Source organism: Triticum dicoccoides, chromosome 5A (assembly GCF_002162155.2).
Source record: "Triticum dicoccoides isolate Atlit2015 ecotype Zavitan chromosome 5A, WEW_v2.0, whole genome shotgun sequence".
Lineage (NCBI taxonomy): Eukaryota > Viridiplantae > Streptophyta > Magnoliopsida > Poales > Poaceae > Triticum > Triticum dicoccoides.
Window position 1 is genome coordinate 662,944,302 of NC_041388.1, and position 26,941 is coordinate 662,971,242.

The window sequence follows — 26,941 nt, forward strand, 5'->3', positions numbered from 1 at the left end:
TCCACTTGGAACAAACACTAATTAAACACAAAAAAACACAACCAAAACAGAGGCTAAATAATTTATTTATTACTAAACAGGAGAAAAAATCAAGGAATAAAAATAAAATTGGGTTGCCTCCCAACAAGCGCTATCGTTTAACGCCCCTAGCTAGGCATAACAAGCAAGAATAGATCTAGGTATTGCCATATTTGGTAGGCAATTCTTCAATGAGGCATCTATCTCCCTTAGGAATTTCTTTCTTTCTAGTGATTATCAAACTCTTAGGCATAAGATCGAAAAATTCATTTGTAGCAATTGGTTCCTTAATGATAGCAAAAAGATTGGGATGAATAGTTATAGATTTAAGATCCGCGGTTTTCTTACTAGATGATTCACCCTTATTTTTAGGAACATACATAAGGTTGGCAATTTTAGTAGGAGGACTTGGAGTATTCTTTACGGAAGAAAAAGCGGTTCCCAAGTTCGTAATGATACCCTCAAGTTTACCAATTCTAGTGGAATCTAGATTTATTTTCTCATTAACTATGGGTTCCTTTTCCTTAATATTTTTTCAAAGTCATTCCTACCTTAGATCCATATTGGGTAATTTGATTGTGGATATTTTTATCTAGATTTTCAATTAATTCAATGGTAGCAACTTTATTTTCAATAATTTCAAGTCTTTGCATAACATGCTCCAAAGTTAACATAGTTCCATTAACCAAAAGAGGTGGCGAGCCAAATAAATCTAACATAGCATTATAAGAACCAAAAGTATGACTACCCAAGAAATTCCCTCCCGTAATGGTATCAAGGATATATCTATACCAAGGACTAACACCTACATAAAAATTGCGGAGAAGAACTGAAGTAGATTGCTTCCTGGTTGATCTATTTTGAGCATTGCAAATTCTATACCAAGCATCTTTTAGATTTTCTCCGTCCCTTTGTTTAAAATTTAGAACTTCATTCTCAGGTGACAACGGAGAAGATATGAGACTAGCTAGCCATAACGACAAGCAAGCAAACTAACACACGAGCAAACAAAAGGCAAATGTGAAAAAAGAGAGGGAGGATAGAGAGAGAGGGCGAATAAAATGGCAAGGGTGAATTGGGGGGGAGAGGAAAACGAGAGGAAAATGGCAAATAATGTAATGCGGGAGATAGGGATTGTGATGGGTACTTGGTATGTTGACTTTTGCGCAGACTCCCCGGCAACGGCGCTAGAAATTATTCTTGCTACCTCTTGAGCACTGCGTTGGATTTCCCCGAAGAGGAGAGGATGATGCAGCAAAGTAGTGTAAGTATTTCCCTCAGTTTTTGAGAACCAAGGTATCAATCCAGTAGGAGGCCAATCACAAGTCCCTGGTACCTACAAAAAACAATAGCTCAACGCAACAAACGCGCTTAGGGGTTGTCAATCCCTTCACGGTCACTTACGAAAGTGAGATCTGATAGATATGATAAATAATATTTTTTGGTATTTTTGGTATAGAGATGCAAAGTAAAAAGTAAAAGCAATAGTAAAGTGACGGAGATTGATATGATGAGAAAGAGACCCGGGGCCCATAGGTTTCACTAGTGGCTTCTCTCAAGAGCATAAGTATTCTACGGTGGGTGAACAAATTACTGTTGAGCAATTGACAGAATTGAGCATAGTTATGAGAATATCTAGGTATGATCATGTATATACGCATCACGTCCGAGACAAGTAGACCGACTCCTGCCTGCATCTACTACTATTACTCCACTCATCGACCGCTATCCAGCATGCATCTAGAGTATTAAGTTAAAACAGAGTAACGCCTTAAGCAAGATGGCATGATGTAGAGGGATAGTTTCATGCAATATGATAAAAAAACCATCTTGTTATCCTCGATGGCAACGATACAATACGTGCCTTGTTGCCCCTTCTGTCACTGGGAAAGGACACTGCAAGATCGAACCCAAAGCTAAGCACTTCTCCCATGGCAAGAACAACCAATCTAGTAGGCCAAACCAAACTGATAATTCAAAGACACTTGAAAAGATAACCAATCATACATAAAAGAATTCAGAGAAGATTCAAATATTATTCATAGATAGACTTGATCATAAACCCACAATTCATCGGTCTCAACAAACACACCGCAAAAAGAAGATTACATCGAATAGATCTCCATGAGAGAGGGGGAGAACATTGTATTGAGATCCAAAAAGAGAGAAGAAGCCATCTAGCTACTAACTATGGACCCGTAGGTCTGAAGTAAACTACTCACACTTCTTCGGAGAGGCTTGGATGATGATGTAGAATCCCTCCATGATCGATGCCCCCTCCAGCGGAGCTCCGGAACAGGCCCTAAGATGGGATCTCATGGATACAGAAAGTTGCGGCGCTGGAATTAGGTTTTTGGCTCCGTCTCCGATCGTTTGGGGGTACGTAGGTATATATAGGAGGAAGAAGTATGTCGGTGGAGCTTTGAGGGGCCCACGAGGCAGGGGGCGCGCCCTAGGGGGGCGCCCTCCACCCTCGTGGCCGCCTCGTGGATTTCTTGACGGAGGGTCCAAGTCTCCTGATCTTATCTGATGAGAAAATCATGTTTCCGAAGGTTTCATTCCGTTTGGACTCCGTTTGATATTCTGTTTCTCCGGAACACTGAAATAGGCAAAAAAAACATCAATTCTGGGATGGGCCTCCGGTTAATAGGTTAGTCCCAAAAATAATATAAAAGTGGAAAATAAAGCCCAATATAGTCCAAAACAGTAGATAATATATCATGGAGCAATCAAAAATTATAGATACGTTGGAGACGTATCAATGTGCTTGCTGCTCCTACTTGCAATTATTATGAGAGAGGAACTACATCTTTGCCTCTTTATGTTTCCACCATGATAGAATTGCAAGAAACTGCTTATGCTATGTATTGGCCTTTACTTGATGTGCATGAATTGTTCTTGTATGACATGCCGATGCATAGGAAGAGAGTTAGACTTTGTCATTGCTTGATATATGTTACTTTGTGCTCACTACTAAATTACAAATCATTGTTGATTCAAATTGGCTTTGATATACCTTGGGATCCGGGTGGATACATTACTTGAGCACTTTATGCCTAGCTTAATGGCTTTAAAGAAAGCGCTATCAAGGAGACAACCCGGAAGTTTTAGAGAGTCATTTATTTCTGTTGAATGCTTTTATAAAGTTTAAAAACAAAAAATAAAGAGGGGAACCCAAAACTTTTCAAAAAGGAAAGTGAAAGTGAGAAAGACAAGCATTGTTGAAGTGGGGGGGCTCCTTGAACTTTGTTCATGCTCACAGAAACTTTGTGAATCTTAATTACAGAAACTTTCCAACAAAAATAATTATCCCCTTGTATAATTCCATTGTATTATAAAAATAATGTGTCAAGATTTGCCTTTAGGATGTTTACATTGCTTGTTGGCTTGTGTGGTGTAGAACATAAACTTTGGCTGTAGTGCGCGATTTTACATTTTTTACTGGAACATCGAACGGTTCTGAAACTTTTTTCACTGTCTTTCTATAAAAATTGTTTATTTTTCCTAATTGTTTCAGAATTTTGGAGTACCAGAAGTATGTTGAATGTTCAGGTTACTACAGACTGTCCTGTTTAAGACAGATTCTGTTTTTGATCCATAGTTTGCTTGTTTTGATGAAACCATCAATTTCTATCAGTGGATTAAGCCATGGAAAAGTTATATTACAGTAGCTACAATGCAAAACCAAAATATGAATTGGTTTGCAACAATACTTAGAGTAGTGATTTTCTTTATTATACTAACGGATCTTACCGAACTTTCTGTTAAGTTTTGTGTGATTGAAGTTTTCAAGTTTTGGGAGAGATCATGATTGATGAAGGAATAAGGAGTGGAAAAATCCTAAGCTTGGGGATGCACGAGGCACCACAAGGAAATATTCAAGGACTCCCAAGCAACCAAGCTTGGGGATGCCCCGGAAGGCATCCCCTCTTTCTTCTAACAATCATCGGTAATTTCACTTGGATATGCGTAAATCTTGGAGCGTCTTTTGCATTTAGTTTTCACTTTTCATTGATGCACCTGCTGGTATGGGATAGTCCATGGTTGATTTATAGAATGCTTATTGCACTTCACTTATATCTTTTGAGTATGGCTTTATAGAATGCTTCATGTGCTTCACTTATATCATTTGAAGTTTGGATTGCCTGTTTCCCTACACATTGAAAACCGCCATTTGTAGAATGCGCTTTTGCTTCACTTATATTTGTTAGAGCGTGGGCATATCTTTTGTAGAAATAATTAAACTCTCTTTATTCACTTATATCTATTTAGAGAGATGACAGGAATTGGTCATTCACATGGTTAGTCATAAAATCCTACATAAAACTTGTAGATCACTAAATATGATATGTTTGATTCCTTGCAATAGTTTTGCAATATAAATATGGTGATATTAGAGTCATGCTAGTGGGTAGTTGTGGATTGTAGAAATACTTGTGTTGAAGTTTGTGATTCCCGTAGCATGCACGTATGGTGAACCGTTATGTAACGAAGTTGGAGCATCAGGTATTTATTGATGTCTTCCTTATGAGTGGCGGTCAGGGACGAGCGATGGTCTTTTCCTACCAATCTATCCCCCTAGGAGCATGCGCATAGTACTTTGTTTCGATGACTAATAGATTTTTGCAATAAGTATGTGAGTTCTTTATGACTAATGTTGAGTCCATGGATTATACGCACTCTCACCCTTCCATCATTGCTAGCCTCTTCGGTGTCGTGCATTGCCCTTTCTCACCTTGAGAGTCGGTGCAAACTTCGCCGGTGCATCCAAACCCCATGATATGATACGCTCTATCACACATAAGCCTCCTTATATCTTCCTCAAAACAGCCACCATACCTACCTATCATGGCATTTACATAGCCATTCCGAGATATATTACCATGCAACTTCCATCATCATGACTTGAGCATTTATTGTCATATTGCTTTGCATGGTCGTAAGATAGCTAGCATGATGTTTTCATGGCTTGTCCGTTTTTTGATGTCATTGCTACGCTAGATCATTGCACATCCCGGTACACCATCGGAGGCATTCATATAGAGTCATATTTTGTTCTGGTATCGAGTTGTAATATTGAGTTGTAAGTAAATTAATAAAAGTGTGATGATCATCATTATTTAAACATTGTCCCATGTGAGGTTATCAAAATAAAAGTGGCCAAAGAAGCCCCCCCCCCAAAGAGAGAGAGAGAGAGAGGCCAAAGAAGCCTACAAAAAAAGAAAAAAAAAAGAAAAAAAATGAGAGAAAAGAGAGAAGGGACAATGCTACTATCCTTTTACCACACTTGTGCTTCAGAGTAGCACCAGGTTCTTCATGTAGAGAGTCTCTTGAGTTATCACTTTCATATACTAGTGGGAATTTTCATTATAGAACTTGGCTTGTATATTCTGATGATGGGCTTCCTCAAATGCCCGAGGTCTTCATGAGCAAGCAAGTTGGATGCACACCCACTTAGTTTCCAGTTTGAGCTTTCATACACTTATAGCTCTTAGTGCATCCGTTGCATGGCAATCCCTACTCCTCACATTGACATCAATTGATGGGCATCTCCATAGCTCGTTGATTATCCGCGTCGATGTGAGATGATACGTCTCCGTCATATCTATAATTTTTGATTGTTCCATGCCAATATTCTACAACTTTCATATACTTTTGGCAACTTTTTATACTATTTTTGGGACTAACATATTGATCCAGTGCCCAGTGCCAGTTCCTGTTTGTTGCATGTTTTATGTTTCACAGAAAATCCATATCAAACGGAGTCCAAACGGGATAAAAACGGACGGAGATTATTTTTGGAATATATGGAAAATTTGTGAAGAAAAACCCATGCGAGATGGTTCCCGAGGGGGGCACGAGGTAGGGGGCGTGCCCCACCCCCCTGGGCACGCCCCTGGCCCTCGTGGGCCCCCCGTAAGGCGGTTGATGTTATTCTTTTGCCACAAGAAAGCTAATTTTCAGGAAAAATCACGGCGAAGGTTTCTGTCCAATCCGAGTTACGGATCTCCATATATATACGAAACGGTGAAAGGACAGAACACCAGAACGCAGAAACAGAGAGAGAGAGACAGAGAGACAGATCCAATCTCGGAGGGCCTCTCGCCCCTCCCATGCCATGGAGGCCAAGGACCAGAGGGGAAACCCTTCTCCCATCTAGGGAGGAGGTCAAGGAAGAAGAAGAAGAAGGGGGGCCCTCTCCCCTTCTCTTCCGGTGGCGCCGGGACGCTGCCGTGGCCATCATCATCATCACCGCAATCATCACCAACAACTTCACCGCCATCATCACCAACTCTTCCCCCCTCTATGAAGCGGTGTAACCCCTCTTTTACCCGCTGTAATCTCTACTTAAACATGGTGCTCAACGCTATATATTATTTCCCAATGATGTATGGCTATCCTATGATGTTTGAGTAGATCTGTTTTGTCCTATGGGTTATTTGATGATCATGATTGGTTTGAGTTGCATGTTTTATTATTGGTGCTGTCCTATGGTGCTCTCTGTGTCGCGCAAGCGTGAGGGATTCCCGCTGTAGGGTTTGCAATATGTTCATGATTTGCTTATGTTGGGTGGTGTGAGTGACAGAAGCATATACCCGAGTAAGTAGGTTGTTTGCGTATGGGATAAAGAGGACTTGATGCTTTAATGCTATGGTTGGGTTTTACCTTAATTATCTTTAGTAGTTGCGGACGCTTGCTAGAGTTCCAATCATAAGTGCATATGATCCAAGTAGAGAAAGTATGTTAGCTTATGCCTCTCCCTCAAATAAAATTGCAATAATGATTACCGGTCTAGTTATCGCCTAGGGACAAATAACTTTCTCGTAACAAAAAGCTCCTTAATAAAACTAACTTAGTTGTGTCTTTATCTAAACAGCCCCTACTTTTTATTTACATGCTCTTTATTATCTTGCAAACCTATCCAACAAAACCTACAAAGTACTTCTAGTTTCATACTTGTTCTAGGTAAAGTAAACGTTAAGCGTGCGTAGAGTTGTATCGGTGGTCGATAGAACTTGAGGGAATATTTGTTCTACCTTTAGCTCCTCGTTGGGTTTGACACTCTTACTTATCGAAAGAGGCTACAATTGATCCCCTATACTTGTGGGTTATCATAAGACTTTCTCCTTTTTTTCTTCTCCACACAACCTCCACCATCATATTCTATTCCACCTATAGTGCTATGTCCATGGCTCACGCTCATGTATTGCGTGAAAGTTGAAAAGGTTTGAGAACATCAAAAGTATGAAACAATTGCTTGGCTTGTCATCGGGGTTGTGCATTATTTGAATATTTTGTGTGGTGAAGATGGAGCATAGCCAGACCATATGATTTTGTAGGGATAACTTTTTTTGGCCATGTTATTTTGAAAAGACATGATTGCTTTATTAGTATGCTTGAAGTAGTTATTGTCTTAATGTCAAATGATAGACTATTGCTTTGAATCACTTGTGTCTTAATATTCATGCCATGATTAGATTATGTGATCAAGATTATGCTAGGTAGCATTCCACATCAAAAATTATCTTTTTTATCATTTACCTACTCGAGGACGGGCAGGAATTAAACTTGGGGATGCTGATACATCTCCGTCGTATCTATAATTTTTTTATTGTTCCATGCCAATATTCTAAAAAATTTACATACTTTTGGCAACTTTTTATACTATTTTTGGGACTAACATATTGATCTAGTGCCCAGTGCCAGTTTCTGTTTGTTGCATGTTTTTTGTTTCGCAGAAAATCCATATCAAACGGAGTCCAAATGGTATAAAAACTGATGGAGATTTTTTTTGGAATATATGTGATTTTTGGGAAGAAGAATCAACGCGATACGATGCCCGAGGGGGCCACGAGGCAGGGGGCGCGCCCCAGGGGGTTAGGCGCGCCCTGGGCCCTTGTGGCCACCCCGTAAGGTGGAGGGTACCCTTCTTTCTATGCAAGAAAGCTAATATCTAGAGATCGTGTCAAAAATTCAGCCCAATCGGAGTTACGGATCTCCGGGAATTTAAGAAACTGCGAAAGGGAGAATCAAGGAACGCAGAAACAGAGAGAGAGAGACAGAGAGACAGATCCAATCTCGGAGGGGCCCGCCATGGAGGCCATCGACCAGAGGGGAAACCCTTCTCCCATCTAGGGAGAAGGTCAAGGAAGAAGAAGAAGGGGGGCTCTCTCCCCCTCTCTCCCGGTGGCGCCGGAACGCCGTCGGGGCCATCATCGTATGATGGTGATCTACACCAACACCTCTGTAATCTTCACAAACTTCTTCATCACCTTCCCCCATCTATCTACAGCGGTCCACTCTCCCGCAACCCGTTGTACCCTCTACTTTAACATGATGCTTTATGCTTCATATTATTATCTAATGATGTGTTGCCATCCTATGATGTCTGAGTAGATTTTTGTTGTCCTATCGGTAATTGGTGAATTGCTATGATTGGTTTAATTTGCTTGTGGTTATGTTGCTGTCCTTTGGTGCCCATCATATGAGCGCACGCGTGGATCACACCATAGGGTTAGTTGTATGTTGATAAGACTATGTATTTGAGGGCAAGAGTAACAGAAACTTCAACCTAGCATAGAAATTGATGCATACGGGATTGAAGGGGGACCAATATATCTTAATGCTATGGTTGGGTTTTACCTTGATGAACGTTAGTAGTTGCGGATGCTTGCTAATAGTTCCAATCATAACTGCATAGAATTCCAAGTCAGGGATGACATGCTAGCAGTGGCCTCTCCCACATAAAACTTGCTATCGGTCTAGCAACGTAGTCAATTGCTTAGGGACAATTTTGCAACTCCTACCACCACTTTTCCACACCCGCTATACTAACTTCATTGCTTCTTTATCAAAACAGCCCCTAGCTTTTATTTACATGCTCTTTATTATCTTGCAAACCTAGCCTACAACACCTATAAAGTACTTCTAGTTTCATACTTGTTCTAGGTAAGGCGAACGTTAAGCGTGCGTAGAGTTGTATCGGTGGTCGATAGAACTTGAGGGAATATTTGTTCTACCTTTAGCTCCTCATTGGGTTCGACACTCTTACTTATCGAAAGAGGCTACAATTGATCCCCTATACTTGTGGGTTATCAATGACCCATGTGCAACCACGTACAAACAATTTGATAAGGTTTGCATCTGTCATATTGGGTATGTTGCCATTTGTCAAACTGGAAAGATTGACATTTGTTGATATAGTAACATTGCCATTTGTCAACCTTGTAATACTACGATTTCTCAAAATATGCAGCTAAAAGTCACTAGCACTATCTAATTTTTGCAACTAAAATTCAGTAATTAAGCATAGATTTCATTCATAGATTAAGCAGTCGTTCTTTACAGTTCAACTCGACAGCTGAACCGACCAAACTTTTCCCCAATTGTTGCCAACCACGTACTGAAATAGCTAGTGGCGGGAGCGTCACAAGAAGTGAATGACTAGACTATCGTTTCTCCTACTTTAGAATGCATGCAATTGTTTATTGAGGCGTGTGCGAATGATCGATATAGTCACTTATGTAATTGGATGTTTATTTCAATTATATATATATGTGTGTGTGTGTGTTATTCTTCTGTAGACAGAGCAAATCACACGGCTTATTAGCAGCAATCGTTTATGTTATTATTGGTATTGGCACACATTTCTGATTACGGACCTGCTTGCCGCGTATCACACATCTAGTTCAGTTGAACCATTTTCATTGTGTTTCCTAATCACACACAGTTCATCCAAGTGAATTGTATGTCGTATATCCCACACACCCTCATCTAGCTGCCCGTTTCTGTTGTTCTGCATCATCGCAAACAGTTCTTCTGGATTAACCGTTTGCCACTCATCGCTCGCCGCCATCGCAAACGTTTTGCATCTTTTTGACAGTTTTATTACATCATTGTTTATGATTGATGCGTCGCATACATTTTTGTCGAAGAGTCTCCGATTCGACTGTCGCGTTTGGACCATCATGCAGTAGTGCTCTTCTGCAGAATATAGTTTTAACATGGCCTCATCCATCTCATTGGTTACCCTCGGTGTTACTTTCTGTAGAAATTCCGAGTCTGGCCCCTCTATCTCTGTGGAGAAGAGACCAGCAAAATACTCCGTAATGAGCGGATTTAGGTAGGCCGTACACTCATGCCAGTTACCTTGATCACCCCTTAGCCTAGAAATTATGTTTCTTGCCCTACGAGCAGATGCAAAATTATGGAAGTATGATGTGTTTTTGTCGCCTAACATTAGCCAATTGATCTTGCTTCTTTGGGCCCAGTAAATTTCCTCCATATCTAAAAGTCGTTCCAGTTCATTTGCTAGCTCTTTCTGCTTGTGAGCATTCTCCTGGGATAGAGCATCTGTAGCGACCTACTCGAGCTCTTTCTGGATGTTCTTCATTTTCTTGGTGGATTTCTTCAAAACAGTTTTGTCCCACCTATGCAATTCCTCATGCACAAAACGCCAGTCTTTCGGCTAGTCCAAAATTTTGTACAGCCGACTGCAAAGATTGCCATGCCTGTTATACAACCTCCCTGAATTTTGCCTCCTTCAGCCATCGAGCTTCAAACCGTAGCACCTCATGACCCACCAATTGTTGGGCCACTTTGGCGTGCAGGTTCATGAGAATCGGTCGATGATCAGATTTGTAATAGTCGGGGTGCTCCAAAATAGCACCCGGGAAAATCGTGTTCCAGTTATCACAAACCAAGGCCCGATCCAGCCTCTCCCTGATCAAAGCATGATGCCAAGTAAACTTATCGCCGATGAAACCATGATTAGAGAGATTGCACTCTAACAAAGTATCTTTGAAAGCTTGCATAAATTGGGCCGGTCTCTCATTCCCTCCTTCCTTTTCAAAGGAATACATGATCTCATTGAAGTCCCCGATTACCATCCACGACATATCACCAATCAGTTTAAGTTTCTTCAATCAACTCCTAGATACTCCCTCCATCCGAAAAAGCTTGTCTCAACCTTGTCTCTCAAATGGATGTATCTAGCACTAACTTGGTGCTAGATACATCCATTTAAGGGACAAGATTTTTCGGACGAGGGAGTAGATGTTTGTTTTTCCACTTCGGTTCCCCATAGAAACCAGTCAGCCTCCATAAGTTCTCTGATCCACTTCCAACAAGCACATCTATGTAGTTTTCTGATTTATCTCGGAGAGAAATAACACCTCTTTTTCCATAACAAAATTCGACAACAAACTTATGATCCATCTTAGTCCGACGACGTAAACACTCAGCTGGATATTCATCCAAGTGCGTCTCCATCAAGAATATCACGTCCGGACTCCTACGCTTCAGAACACTCAAAAGCGCTCGTATTGCTGCGGCTTGATGCAAACCGCGGCAATTCCAGCTCAAGATTTTGATCGCTGAAAGTTACTTCAACAGTATTCTCCCGGTCATCAAGAAAAAGCAGTCAAACAAAGCCAAAACGTCATACGTGAAAGAAAAGGTGTTAAGCGTTTGATGATCTGCATCAGGGACACATACGTGTTAATATATAGGACAGAAGATACATGCGGTTGAGGAGGTTGTTAAAGTCTTGACCTCTAGTCCAAGCTATACAAGATAGGATAGACTTGCTAACAACCTCCTCGTATAACTCACGCATACAAACACATATACATGACTTGTACAAGTTGACACACTACAACCTATCATTTAACATCCTCCCTCAATATTAACATGTCAAGGTTCAGATTGTTCTTGAAGGCTTGAAGCTGTTGAACTTGTAGTGGCTTAGTAAACCCATCTGCACCTTGATCTCCAGTTGAAATAAACTTTATCTCCAAAAGTTTTTGTGCAACTCTTTCACGAACAAAGCGAAAGTCAATTTCTACGTGCTTTGTCCTAGCATGAAATACAGGATTTGTAGATAGATATGTTGCTCCAAGATTATCACACCATAAATATGACACATGTGGTCTCTCAAGTTCAATTCATCAAGAAGTGTCTCTACCCACATTACCTCAGAAGTAGCATTTGCCAAAGACTTGTATTCAACTTCAGTGCTAGAGCGTGAGACTGTTGCTTGCTTCTTTGCATTCCATGATATAAGATTCGAACCAAAAAACACAGCAAAGCCTCCAGTGGATTTCCTGTCATCAGGACATCCTGACCAATCTGCATCAGAGAAGGCACTAACTGTTGTTGAAGGAGATGTACATATTGTCAAACCAGTTCCAGCACTTCCTTGAATATACCTTAGTATTCGCTTTACAACTGTCCAGTGAACAGAAGTAGGAGCATGCAAAAACTGACAGACTTTGTTGACAGAGAAATATATATCTGGTCTTGTTAATATTAAGTACTGAAGTGCACCAACTGTGCTTCTATATTTAGTCCCTTCTTCTGGACTTAGTAACTCTCCCTCATGCAATGACAATTTTTCAGTGGTTGACATAGGTGTGCTGGAAGGCTTACAATCTGTCATTCCCACACGCCTCAATATATCTTTGGCATACTTCTCTTGAGTTAGCAAAATACCCTCATATAATCTTTTAACTTCAATGCCTAGGAAATTATGCAACTCTCCTAGATCTTTAATTGCAAACTCATTTTTCAATTTTTTTGACAATGTTGATGTGGCTTCTGATGAAGAGCTAGCAAAAATTATATCATCAACATAAATTAACATAAATATGATCACTTTCCCTTTCTTGAAGAAGAACGGAAAGGTGTCTCCCCTTGAGGGTCGGAAACCAAGTTGTTGTAGCTTTGAGCTCAACCTTGAGTACCAAGCTCTGGGTGCCTGTTTTATACCATATAGGGCTTTGTCCAATCTGCACACATGATGTGGCCTTGACCCATCCTCAAAACCAAGTGGCTGTCGCATATAGACTTCTTCCTCGAGAACACCATGCAAAAACACATTATGTACATCCAGTTGGCGAAGACTCCCTGGAGACAGCAACAGACAAAACAAGTCTAATAGTAGCAGCTTTTACCACTGGACTGAAAGTGTCATCATAATCAATATCATATCTTTGTTTGAATCCTTTAGCTACTAACCTAGCCTTGTATCTGTCTATTGTGCCATCGGGTTTCTTTTTAATTTTATATACCCACTTATAGTCTATAATATTTCTCCCTTGCTTAGGTGACACTAGATGCCATGTTTGATTTCTCATTAGAGCATCATACTTAGCATTCATGGCATTTTTCCAATTCTTGTCACTTAAGGCTTCTATCAAACTCTGTGGTTCACCAGTGGCAGCAAAATTTGCAAACTTAAATTTTTTCTTATACCTGATAGTTCCATCTTTGTGAACTGTTGGTTTGAAAATACCTTGTTGTGACCGAGTTACTCGTGTAGAAACAGTAGCACCTAAAGAACCAGCCGCAGAAGATCCACATCCTACGACTGCATCAGGTTCGGCAGTGGCCACAGAGGATCTGCCTCCTCGTACAGACCGGCCAGGAGAATCTCCTTTGGTGCCTGAGCGGTCGATCCGCCTCGGATCAGACGCCTAGGAGTCAGGCGGCGACAACCCATGACGAGACAGGCTGTTGGCCTCATTATGGCGCGCAGGAGATGTCGTGCACCCAGCCGACCCGGGACAACTGTCGTCGCATGAAGACAAGGGCGAGCCGGACCCACCCGCTCGTGCGCCTCAGCCCGCGTGTCATGCATGGAGAGGCTGCACGTGGCGCTCGAGTCAGGTGAATCCTCCATGGGATTTGTGCCCGCTGCAGTCGAGGCGTCTGCGCCAGATCTCTCGAGATCAGCACCTGTCTCCGCCTCGTGTCCTGCGCCTGTGCAGCCAGGTAACAAGTGTTGGTTCTGCATAAAATAATGACCAAAAACAACATTTTTTCCCGGAAATCAGTGGTATGACTAGTTGCCAATTGATCAACACATGTATTGCCCTCATGATCTATTGGATTTAAGAGTTTCGGAGATAAAAGAAGAATCTCATCCCATAGGCGAGCACCGGCGTTTGGGTGCAATTCAGAGAAAGGGAAAATTGTTTCATCAAAGGCAACATCTCTTGAGATGTATACATGCCCGGTAGAGATATCTAGGCACTTGAAGCCTTTATGTAGGTTATTGTAACCAAGGAATGCACACTGTTTAGAACGAAACTGAAGTTTGTGCGCATTGTATGGACGTAAGTTGGGCCATCGAGCACACCCAAAAATTCTAAGTGACGAATAATTGGGTTTGTCATTGAACAACTTTTCAAGTGGAGTTTCAAACTTGATAACTTTGCTAGGCAACCTATTGATAAGATAGGTGGCAGCAATAAAAGCCTCATCCCAGAATTTTAGGGGCATGCAAGCTTGAGTAAGAAGGGAAAGACCTACTTCAACGATATGACGATGCTTGCGTTCGGCTGACCTATTCTGTTGATGTGCATGGTGGCACGAGACATGATGGGATATTCCTATTTTTGTGAAAAAGGAATTTAGCTTCTCATATCCCCCCCCCCCCAATCTGTCTGGAGAGCAAGAATTTTTCGGCTGAATTGTCTTTCAACAAGATTTTGGAAGTCATGAATTTTTTGAAAAACTTCTGACTTATGTTTGATTAGGTATATCCATGTAAACTTGCTAAAATCATATATGAAGCTTACATAGTACTTCTTTCTACCTACTGATTCAACAGCTAGTCCCCACACATCAGAGAAAATAAGTTCCAAAGGAAACTTGGATTCACTTATAGATTTCGGATAAGGTAACTGGTGGCTCTTGCCTTTTTGACAAGTGTCACAAACAAGTTCATTATTGGATAAACTAACACATGGAATCTTATTCTTGCTAATTATTTTGCTAACAATAATAGGTGAAGGATGTCCTAGACGCCGGTGCCATCTATCCGAAGATGGAGAAATGACACTGAGCGCATGCTTCTTGGCGTCTTGTTCCATGTGTTTTACAGGGTATAGGCCTTAGCTACCCTTGCTGTGAAGAAGGGTTCTCTTCATTTCCCGATCCTTAAAAAAAGAGTGGGGATGAATTTCAACGAAAGAGTTGTTGTCAACAGAAAGGCGGCTGGCAGAGATTAGACTCTTATCAGCTTCAGGGACATGAAGGATGTTTTTAAGAACAAGATCACGTTCAGGGGTATATATATATATATATATATATATATATGTGTGTGTGTGTGTGTGTGTGTGTGTGTGTGTGTGTGTGTGTGTGTGTGTGTGTGTGTGTGTGTGTGTGATTGACCAATGTGGGCAATAGTCATACCTGATCCACTAGCTGCGTGGATTTGCTCGTTCCCAGTGTAGCGATCGCGAACTATAAGATTCTCTAGATCTCCTGTAATTAATGTGATCTATCGTGCCGCTATCAAGATACCAGTTGGTATCAACTCCATACTGGGGGGCCGCCATGTTCGCCGAGCACTGATGTTGTTGCTCTTCCCCTGCCTAATAGGAGGAGTCATATCTCTTCCCACACTTCCATGCTGGGTGTCCAAGCTTGCCACAGATCTGTCACGTAGGCTTAGCAGAGGGATTGTTGTTGTAGTTCCCGCCGCTGCCACCACCATTGCCACCGCCTCCCCCGTTTCCACGGTTTGGCAGCTTGGAGAAGTTACGGTTGTGGTCACCGCCGCCACCGTCACCTTGCTTGTTGGGGAAGCCACGATCGCAATCACCGTTGCCGCCGTTTGACTTGTTGAAGCGCCCGCGTGCCGCCGCATTTACAGACGACTGAGAGGACCCACCACGCAGATTCATGCGAGTCTCGAAGCTTAGGAGCTGCGAGTACAGCTCCGGAACCCCGACATGCTCGACCCTTGAACATATGGCAGATACCACGGGATCGAACTCCTCATCGAGTCCAGCGAGGATGTGAGAGACAACATCTTCCTCGTCCACCTTCTTTCCTGAAGCAACTAACTCATCACAAAGTGTTCTGACCTTACCGACGTACTTAGCGATGGAGAGGTTGCCCTTCTGGAGGTTCGCCAGTGCAATCATGACGTTGACGGTCTATGCGCGGGTATGCGACGCCAGCATCTCTTGCACAGTATTGCACAGCTCAGCTGCGGTGTGGCACATTGCAACTTGGATGGCCATCTCGCGCGGTGGCGTGGTCAACAGGTAAGAGAAAACCTACTGATCTCACGCATACCACACGCCGAACTCCGGGTTCGGAGCCTTGGACTTGGTTTTGCCGTCGTCGGTGGTGACCTCAATGCTCATGAGTGGCACCACTTGCTCGACGTCGAGGAAGGCCACCATCTGCGCCCCCCGGATGGCCGAGAGTACGGTGCCGCGCCAGAGTGCTTCATTCCCTCTCGTAAGCTTCTCGGTGGCGATGTGTGCAAAAGGAGACGAGGGGAACAAATTTGTGGAGGAGCTCGCCATGAATGAATCCGAGGTAGGCTGTGATTACCATGAAAGAAAAGGTGTTAAGCGTTTGATGATCTGCATCAGGAACGCATACGTGTTAATATATAGGACAGAAGATACATGCGGTTGATGAGGTTGTTGAAGTCTTGACCTCTAGTCCAAGCTATACAAGATAGGATAGACTTGCTAACAACCTCCTCGTATAACTCACGCATACACACGCATATACATGACTTGTACAAGTTGACACGCTACAACCTATCATTTAACATCCTCCCTCAATCTTAACATGTCAAGGTTCAGATTGTTCTTGAAGGCTTGAAGTTGTCGAACTTGTAGTGGCTTAGTAAAAACATCTGCAACTTGGTCTCCGATTGAAATAAACTTTATCTCCAAAAGTTTTTGTGCAACTCTTTCACGAACAAAGTGAAAGTCAATTTCTATGTACTTTGTCCTAGCATGAAATACAGGATTTGTAGATAGATATGTTGCTCCAAGATTATCACACCATAAATATGACACACTTGGTCTCTCAATGTTCAATTCATCAAGAAGTGTCTCTACTCACATTACCTCAGCAGTAGCATTTGCCAAAAACTTGTATTCAACTTCAGTGCTAGAGCATGAGACTGTTGCTTGCTTCTTTACATTCCATGATATAAGATTCGAACCAAAGAACACAGCAAAGCCTCCAGTGGATTTCCTGTCATCAGGACATCCTGCCCAATCTGCATCAGAGAAAGCACTAACTGTTGTTGAAGGAGATTTACATATTGTCAAACCAGTTTCAGCATTTCCTTGAATATATCATAGTATTCGCTTTACAGCTGTCCAGTGAACAAAAGTAGGAGCATGCAAAAACTGACAGACTTTGTTGACAGGAAAAGATATATCCGGTCTTGTTAATGTTAAGTACTGAAGTGCACCAACTGTGCTTTTATATTTGATTCCTTCTTCTGGACTTAGTAACCTCCCTCATGCAATGACAATTTTTCAGTGGTTGACATAGGTGTCTGGAAGGCTTATAATCTGTACACGACTTGTACAAGTTGACACGCTACAACCTATGGTTCAACAATACGTCCAAACCATAACTCTCTAAGGGCAGAGTAGATGAAAATCAAGAGTGCACGAACCTTGCTGAGGGATCAGCCATAACTGCAGGACAGAAAAAAAAAATCGATCGTTGCCAAAACCAACGCCGGGATAAAACACCGCTCGCTGCCGAAGCCAGCGCCGGGACAGAAAACTTGGACGAACCTGAAATTGTCTCCTGATCCGGTCAACAGCCAAGTTCCTGATGCATGTGCACCAGAAGAACCAAACGCAAAACGCGAGAATAAACAGCCCGCGCCGGCGCCGCCGCCGGCGCAGGAGCCTGCATGCATGTTGCTCCCGCCAATCGCCTGAATTGGATGGCGCGCCGGATTGACAGTTCGTGCGACGTACTCCTGCTCGATCCGGCCTGGCCGTAGCGTGAGTCGGTCGGTCGTTTCGTGTCGGGTTCGGAGCAGGGCCGTGGTAAGAAAAGAAATCAACTTTGTAGTGTACGAGTTATAATCAAATTCCAACAAACTTAATACGGAGTACGTACTACTGTAATAAATAGTCCTGCCCGATTGCCATAGAATAGAAATCCCCTCCTGAATCAGCAGCGTCCACAGCCGCCCAGCTGAATCGATGGAGATGTGGAGACATCGAGTCCTAGGATCGGTGGCCACCCTGCTCCTGCTACTCACCCTCGTCCAACCGTTTACTCTGAACCAGATCGCGGAAGACGCGCCGCCGACGCTCGGAGGCATCCAGGACTCGCCGGGGCCAGAGAAGGTGTACGGAGGCATCGAGGACTGGCCGGGGGCAGAGAACGACCTCCGCGTCGTCGACCTCGCCCGCTTCGCCGTCTCCGAGCACAACAGCAACACCGTAAGCCCTCTCGATTATGACCTCGAGTATTTGGATATGATGTTTAATTACAGTGCTGGGTGCTCTCCTAGTTTGCCAGATTTTATCTCAACCAAAAAAAGGGTTTGTCGGATTTGAAATTACCAATAACTATCCAGTACTTTTGGGCATGAGTGACAATGTTTCTTTTTAGTTGGATCAATGATCTTGGCGCTGCTCCTGTTGCAGAATGCTGTGCTGGAGTTCCGGAAAGTGGTGAAGGTGAAGCGGCAAGTTGTTGAAGGCATGATGTATTACATTACAATCGAGGTGGATGAAGGCTGGGCAAAGAAGCTCTATGAAGCCAAGGTTTGGGACCGGCCGTGGCTGGATTCCAACCCCAGGAAGCTCTCGGAGTTCAAGCCGGCAGAGGATAAACTCTGTACCTTGTTGCGTAACATGCCTGCTTTTCTGCCGAGGTTGAATCGTGCAGGCTGTATTGAATATAAATAACTATGTTCAAAAGTTTCTTGATCAATCATAATGGCTATGAGTGAAGTTCCAAAAAGGCTTGTGATGTTGTCAATGTGGATATTTATCATGGGATAGATCCCTTTCACCCTTTGTTTCTCCCAGGGCCCTGCATATATATACTCTATCTATAGAACTGTTCATCATCCATGCATGATGCATCATTAGAGACTAAGACACATGATGTGTATAAGAAGAAGTTTAGATTTGATTAATCCAAAGCTGCTAATTTCAGGGACTTCACAACTGTGCAAAGATCTTCACATACGGTTTAGATGGAGTGCTCTCTTGTGTAATATCTTTACTTCTTGCAAATTGTTTTAACTAATAGAAGACCGTCTCCAAGAGAAAAGGCTAATAGAAGAGCGGATGCGGACTATCTCAGCTAGAGCTCATATAAGCTCGGGTGAATAGTAAAATTCGATAACAATGAAAAAAAATCCGAATCTTCTTTTTGTGGCAAACGTTGATGAATGTTTTGGGTGCTTGCAAAGTTAAATCACCACTCAAAACATTTTGTCAATGTTTGGCATAAAAAACCCAGATTTTTTTCATTTTTTCTTTAGATTTTACTGTTCATACCCGAGCTCATATGAACTCAAACTGAGAAGGGACTTTTCGATAGAAGAGCAAAAAACACAAAACCGCAATTCCATGGATCATTATTGCACTTGACCACCACTATCGGGGTTTGAACCAAGGAGCCACATGTTTTGCACTAAGAGCATCTCATTGCCAAAAGCTATACTTTGAGAGAGAATTTTGGTTTCGGGTACCAGATAACCTAAACCTTTATTTTTCTCAAAATAGTTTTCTATGCCTTATATTGTTGCACTTTTCCCTATTATTTACTCTAGGAAAGGCAAACTCTCAGTAAAAATGAGGAGTTGCTCGCTTCCCACAATAATTGCCACGCTGCCAGCGCATAGCCCAATTCGACCATCACCGGCTATAAATCCTGGTGCCACACCCCCAAACACTAGCCCACACCGCCCTCAACCCATTTATGGCACCGCCTCCACCTTCCCCGATCCCGTCTGCAGCTGACGCCCCCTCGAACTCGAGGTCATCACCGTTCTCGAGCACCACCGCATATTGAGCCCCACGCCGCCTCCCGGTGTTCCTGTATCGCCTTTCCCAAGCTCCAGCCCACCTCCCGTCGCCTTACGCATTGTCTTCTCTGTCTCAAGCTCTCGCTGCCATGGTTCGTGAGAAGGTGGCCACATACAAGATGATTATGGTCGAGCGGGGCACGGATCTCACCTTGAGGAGTGTGAGTATGTCGCACGACACACATTGTCTCCAGCGAGCATCCATGTTCTTGGAGCCGAGCTCGGGGGAGGAGGGCATGGAGGTAGACCCGTCCGTCGGGTTCACCACCACAGGGTTCGAGGTGGTCGATGCGGCGGCCAAGGGCGGCGGTGAAAGTGCATTGTCTCAAGTAATGTCTTGATCGATGTTGATGGCAACATGATTAGTGAGATATAAGGTCATTTTTCAAGTTTATTTCAGGATTGGACTCTCGGTGATTGTCTACGGATGTGGGTGACCCTATTTGAAAAGGAGAAAAGGAGGTCGTTTTCGGAAGACTTGGAAGTTGTTTGGTTTATTTCAGTCGTAGGGAAGCCGCACTACAAAGAGGAGACGCAGTGCTGAGAGTGTTGTGGATCATTTTCAAATACATAAAAGCCATCCCCACCTTGCCATCTTTGCAAAAGGGTAAAAACCCAAGTCAAGACAGTTGATGCAGGGACCTTCAAGTGCCCGAGGCCTTGGAGCTTTGGGTGCCTAGTGTCACGAGAGAAGAAACGGTATACAGAGCTCCCTCTAGATGGGTTACGTGCCCGAAGTGGGTATTTTCACCTGCATACCCTAGGTGCCTGGAGTTTCTAGTCCAGGTGCCCGAGCCTCGGTGGGTGCTTCTCTTGTGTGCAATCTGAGCGCCCGGAGTCCCAGCGGGGTAACTACTCTTTGACTTGGGGGGAGAGGGTATAAATACCCTTATTCTTCTACCTTTGAATCTAACTTCACTAAGAGCTTATCCACCATTGTCCAAACACTAAAATCTCATTTACTTCCTCCCAATCTGCCCAAACAGTCTGATTCTTTCGGGATTGGAAGAGGTTCACTCATCTACACTTCCACCAAAACCGGTTTGTGATTTCATAAATAGTTTGTCGTCAACACTTGTTGCTTTGGAGCTTGGGATCCTAGGCAGTTAGAGGTTACTCCAGAAGCCTTGCTTGTGGTGTGCTTCAAAGAAGTTTGTAAAGGTGTGGTGGTTGCCTTCCAGACCATCACCAAGTAAATCGAGGCTCATCCGTTGGGGGTGAGTCGAAGTGAGAATACGGGAGCCACTTGGTGGTGTTCCGAAGCTTTGGCTTCGGCACTGCTCCAACAGAGATTAGCTCTCCCTAAAGAGTGTGATCTTCGGGATGAAAATCGCGTCCTCAACTCACTTGTGGTCGATCCTTTTCCTTTCCTTTACTTGCTTTGTATGCTTGTTGACTTGTTAATCAGGTTGTTGCCTAACATACATTGCTTTGACATATAGGTTGTGTTCATCTGGTTGTATATCTAGAGAACCTACTTTGTCCGCAGTTTCTTAAAACTGAAAGATAAGCATAAAATTTATAGTCTCCTATTCATCCCCTCTAGTTGACTGTATTGATCCTTTAAGACGACATCCACCTCCCATCGATGGTCAAGGCGGATGCGGTGTGATGTTGCGCGCAAGCCAATGAGGCAGGGAGCAGTACCGCCACGCGGCCAAGGAGGAGGAGCATCGGTTGGCGAAGGCGCGGCTCGAGCCCGAGAGTGCCAATGCCGATGGCGTGGTTGCGCTTGTGGCAAACCCAAAGATCTTCATCAAGAACCACGTGGTCTTCGTGTTTTTGGAGAGAGTGCACATGATGAGCACGAATATCACGAGTGCATTCGTCACAGCATCGAGTTTTGTATGATGACATTGAAAGTGAAATGGCCAACAAGTGAGAGAAGGATGAGTCTGGTGAGTTCGCCTCGATGCCGTGGATTTGGATTTCCGGCCACAGTGGGAGTAACATCACTAGTAACATCACACTTTTCAAGATAATTTTGCTTACGTGGCACATATTTAATGATGAGAAAAATGATGATGGTAACTTAGCTAGTTACTGTAACATCACACATACCAAGACAATATGAGTCTATAGGCTAATAAACGAACCATGACATGACACCACACATATGTTACTACCCACTGTGGAGGTAGTAACATAGCCTAGTAAAATGTGATGTTACTAGTCTAAGTTACTCCTCATTGTGACTAGTCTAACAACAACGAAGCCGGTCCCTTCAGCGTGGGGGTGATCAACATCTCCTTTGACAAGGAGTTGATTTTATTATATCCATATAGTTTATATTGTATTTAGCCAGTTCCATGTCGATGTACCAGATAATGAACTATTCTAGTATGCTAGGTTTGATGTTAATGTGGTACCACGCCTACACGGACCTCCTCACTGCCGCTCTGCCGTCGCCTCCAACTCGTCCGACGCGTCACTCGTCCGCCATCTCGACAGCCTTGTGGCTGCCATAGTGGCGCTCTTTGTGGAGCTCGACATGCTCGCCAGCCTCGACCAATCTGTGCGAAGCTCCGCACCATTGAGGCACGCCTGCCCTTGATTAGCGCATGCGCCGGGGCCGTCACGACATGGGACTCCTCCCTTAGTTGCTCTACCGTTCTCCTGACCGTCTGCGTCGTCTACCACATCATCCTCCTCGCTCATGGACGCGCTTCTGCGAGCGACATCGCGCATGGTGCGATCTTCTGTGGCGCGTGCTTGGCCACCAGCGCAAGGGGGCGGGACACGAGCTCAGTGTCCGTCAATGCAGAGGTCGAACGCGCACGAGGTGTTCGAGAAATCGTTGCTGCATCCCAAAAGGAGAGATGAGATGAGGTGTGGTGACAATCATCAACCCAATACTACTTTGTTTCAGTAATCTCTGTCACACCTCAATATCGCCCTGCTCTCTCTCTCCCCAAGGTGACCAGAGGAGCCGCGGGACATCCGGCTTTGGATTCAGTGACTCCGCTCCCCCCCACGGGCCTCATGCTTGTTGGATGGTGATTGGAGTCGCCGGATCAGTTGCACGGTTCTTTTGTTGCTATAGTCTATGTTAGATTCATAGCTAGGGTTTGGTTGCCCGGCATGGCTTTCTCCGGCGACGATGGTGGCGGTCGTCGGCCTTAGATCTATCTCACACGCATTGGTCTTCGGAGCAATGGCTGACAGATCTGGGAGCTACGGTCTGCTCGCCGGTCATGCGTGGTAGGGCTCGGTCCGTGAGGCGGCGGCGGCAACCAAGTTCTTGTCCTTCAGGCTTGTCTCTGTCTCAGCGGTGTATCCTCCAACAATGCTCAAGGGCATGTGAGGATGCTTATAGGTGAATTGGTCGTTGCCGGCTCCGTCCTCGGATGGTGGCAGCGCGGGCGGCCCTTGGAACATGATGGTCTCGTAGAAGGGTTAGTGGAAGACGGCGAGCAGGTTTGATCCCCTCTGTCGGTGTCAAAACCGGCGGATCTCGGGTAGGGGGTCCCGAACTGTGCGTCTAAGGCGGATGGTAACAGGAAGTAGGGGACACGATGTTTACCCAGGTTCGGGCCCTCTTGATGGAGGTAATACCCTACGTCCTGCTTGATTGTTTTTGATAATATGAGTAGTACAAGAGTTGATCTATCACGAGATCGAAGAGGCTAAATCCTAAAAGTTAGCCTATGGTATGATTGTATGTTGTCCTATGGACTAAAACCCTCCGGTTTATATAGACACCGGAGGGGGCTGGGGTTACACAGAGTTGGTTACAAGGAAGGAGATCTACATATCTGTATTACCAAGCTTGCCTTTCACGCCAAGGAGAGTCCCATCCGGACACGGGACGACGTCTTCAATATTGTATCTTCATAGTCCAACAGTCCGGCCAAAGGATATAATCCGGCTGTCCGGATACCTCCTAATCCAGGACTCCCTCAGTAGCCCCTGAACCAGGCTTCAATGACGATGAGTCCGGCGCGCAGATCGTCTTCGGTATTGCAAGGCGGGTTCCTCCTCCGAATACTTCATAGAAGATTTTGAACACGAGGATCGTGTCCGGCTCTGCAAAACAAGTTCCACATACCACCGTAGAAAGAATAATATTTTCACAAATCTAATCTGTCGATGCATTCCGCAGTGTGACATCACACCACAGCTAGGTCACCATTCGAATCGTTTTTCACAACCAACCTCAGCGTGTTTCGCGAGCGATTTCCTTGGCACGTCTTGTCGAAGCAGAGATCGTGTCCCCTTATTACGGGATTCCCATCAATACGGACGTGGGTAACCCAACCACGCCATCAATTGCGGCGCTTTGGGGGATAAGCGAGTTTTACCAGGCTGGTGCGGGCGCATAGTTTCGTCCGCCCTTATAAAGGGATAAGGGTTCACCTTTTTCTACCCACGCCTTCTTCCTCCTTGCTCATCCATTCTCGCGCACTCGAGCTCCAGCGCCCAAGTCCACATCCTTCTCCTCAACTCTCTCCAAACATGTCCGGAGCGAGAGGCAAGTGGATGGTCTCCTCCGTCACGGAGGGAGACATCAAAAAGCTACGCGGGGCCGGATACTTAGCCGCGGATATCGTGCACCGGCTGCCAGCCGCGGGGCAGATCGTCCCTACTCCGGAACCTTACGAAAGGGTGGTTTTCCTCCCCCACTTCGTCTGCGGACTGGGGTTTCCCCTCCATCCATTCGTCCGCGGCCTTATGTTCTATTATGGGCTGGACTTTCATGATCTGGCCCCGAATTTCATCCTCAACATCTCGGCGTTCATCGTCGTGTGCGAGGCTTTCCTCCGCATCCGGCCCCACTTCGGCCTGTGGCTGAAGACCTTTAATGTCAAGCCGAAGGTAGTAGGCGGCCAACAAGCAGAATGTGGCGGAGCCATGGTGGGCAAAATGCCTAATGTTACATGGCTCGAGGGCTCCTTCGTGGAGACCATAAAGGGGTGGCAATCGGGGTGGTTCTACATCACCGAGCCGCGCGACACCAACTGGGTGGCGGCCCCCGAGTTTCGATCCGGAATCCCCATGCGGCTCGCTTCCTGGAAGGAGAAGGGCCTGTCCTGGGGCTCATCGGTGGAGCTGGACGGACTCCAGAAGTGTATCCGGAACATGATAAGCAAGAAACTCAAGCTTGTCAACATAGTCCAGGTCATGCTCTTCCGCCGGATCCTCCCGTGTCAACAACGGGCTTTCAACTTATGGGAGTTCGACCCAGCCCAGCACCAGACTCTACGCGAGCTCTTCGACACAACGCATAAGGACATATGGAAGGTGCTGTTCAAGGGTGCCGAGGTCCCCCCTCCCCTTACCAAGGACCGCGGGCTAAGCGTGACGCGCCCTGCGAATCCGGTAAGTTCTGTACATCTTGTAGGGTATTTTATTTTCCACCATGTGCGGGATCTGAGCTCCCATGCCTTTGACAGGACTGGGTGGAGGCATCGGAGCAGATTGACTGCCTGGCCCCTCTGCCCGAAGACCCTGCAGACGCTCTCCTGACGGAGATGCGGACTTCGGCTCCTTATGAGGTGCCGGAGAAGAAGATCAAGAAGAAGGCCACGGGAACCCGAAAGAGTTCCCGGCGCCAGGTGGTATCGGACTCATCGTCCGATAACTCCCAGACGCCCTCCTCCCGTGAAAACGAGGGGGAGGAAGATGAAGATTCTCCCCCTCCAGCCGGGGGAGACAAGAAAAGGAAGGCCGCCCCAACCGGGGAGGCCGAAGGGTCCAAGAAGGGAAGGACTCTCCTTCCGGACAGTTCCACCACCGCCGCCGACAGCGAAGACGAGTGGTTACTCAGGGCCAAGCCCCTAGCGAAGTCGTAAGTATTCGGATACCGGAGTAACTCATAGCATACTTTTATTGCACTACTTCTCCTAACGTCGAATATGATCATGCAGTCTGTCCCGAGCCCGTATCGACGTATCCTCGTCGGACGGTTCCCTGGACTCATCGGATATGAATAGTGAGTCACTTCCAACCGCCTCCTCTCCTCGCCCTACGGACAATGTCGAGGTATTGTCTCAAGGGGCACCGAACCGGGGGGAGATAGTCCTGGAGGCACCTCAAGGCGACCTTTCGGACTCTAGGCGCAAAGGGAGCAAGACTCCCAAGGGCTCCAAGTTCGGCCCTCAGCCGAACACCGCACCGGAACCTCCACTGATTTCGGACTCCGGCAAGCGGCCCCCTTCCAAGAGGGGCAAGCCGCCCGTGCCGGTGACCTCTGTCCATCCAGAGGCACCGGACAACCTGCTGGGAGAGCTTCGCGCCGCTTCCATCGACGAAGAGCACCGCACTATTATGAGTGTGGTGATCAAGAAGGTTCAGTCCGCCAAGAGCGGACTGACTGAAACCTGTGCCAGCCTTCTAACAGGCTTTGAGGTAAGTATTTAAAATATAGGAAAATATTACCGCATAGACAGTAGCCCCTGATGCTCTGTTTGGTCTTCACAAAGAAAAGCCGAATAGAGGATCAAATAATATGTGCAGGAGTCTAATATAAGTATGTCTATATGTGTATGCAGGCTTCGCTGCTAACCTCTTCCGCACTGACTGCGAAGATCGCCGCACTGAAGCAGAACCTCGAGCGGTCCGAGAAAGAGCTCGGCCTTTCCAAGAGGCAGCTCGAATATATATATATATATATATATATATATATATATATATATATATATATATATATATACAAGGTATTACTTACCTTTGTTCTCCTCGAGCTGGATATATATAAGATGCGGTTGCAAAAATGATAGGACCATCATGGATGTTCCAGGGACCACAACCGAAGTGGCGACCCTGAAGCAAGCATTGTCCGAGGCCAAAAACAAAGCGGCCAAGGAGCGCACCGAGCGGGAGAAACAAGAGGCACGGGTGGGCGAGGTGCAGCAAGAGCTCCAGGCTCTCGTGAAGAAGCACGAGACTTTGGAGCTTGACTCGAAGACGTGAGAGTCCGAGCTTGCCGCGGCCCTCGAGAGCACAAAGCATGCCAAGACTGAAGCCCAAAAGGCCCTCCAGGAAATTGAGGCGATGAGGAAGATAACGACGGGTAAGGCATTCATTATGCAAAGTAAACATGTGAAAGTAAATTACTTGTTACTTACCCGAGTCCGGAGCTCTCCAGGA

The 26,941-nt window shown here is 45.0% G+C and overlaps 1 protein-coding gene and 1 pseudogene across 1 annotated transcript; one reads left to right on the forward strand and one right to left on the reverse strand.

The window, feature by feature from the left end:
• Positions 1–15,715: 15,715 nt before the first annotated feature.
• LOC119304615 lies at positions 15,716–15,854 on the reverse strand (annotated as a pseudogene).
• Positions 15,855–18,008: 2,154 nt separating this feature from the next.
• Positions 18,009–18,722, forward strand: LOC119298346 (cysteine proteinase inhibitor-like). Its single transcript, XM_037575786.1, has 2 exons — positions 18,009–18,251; positions 18,459–18,722. The coding sequence occupies exons 1-2, from the start codon at positions 18,009–18,011 to the stop codon at positions 18,720–18,722; spliced, it is 507 nt and encodes a 168-aa protein (XP_037431683.1).
• The last annotated feature ends 8,219 nt before the right edge of the window (positions 18,723–26,941 follow it).

Bases quoted from the DNA above. Each gene is read 5' to 3' on its own strand.
- LOC119298346 (XM_037575786.1), top strand. From the start codon at position 18,009: ATGGAGATGTGGAGACATCGAGTCCTAGGATCGGTGGCCACCCTGCTC. The intron at 18,252-18,458 runs GTAAGCCCTCTC...CTCCTGTTGCAG, and splicing joins CCGAGCACAACAGCAACACC to AATGCTGTGCTGGAGTTCCG.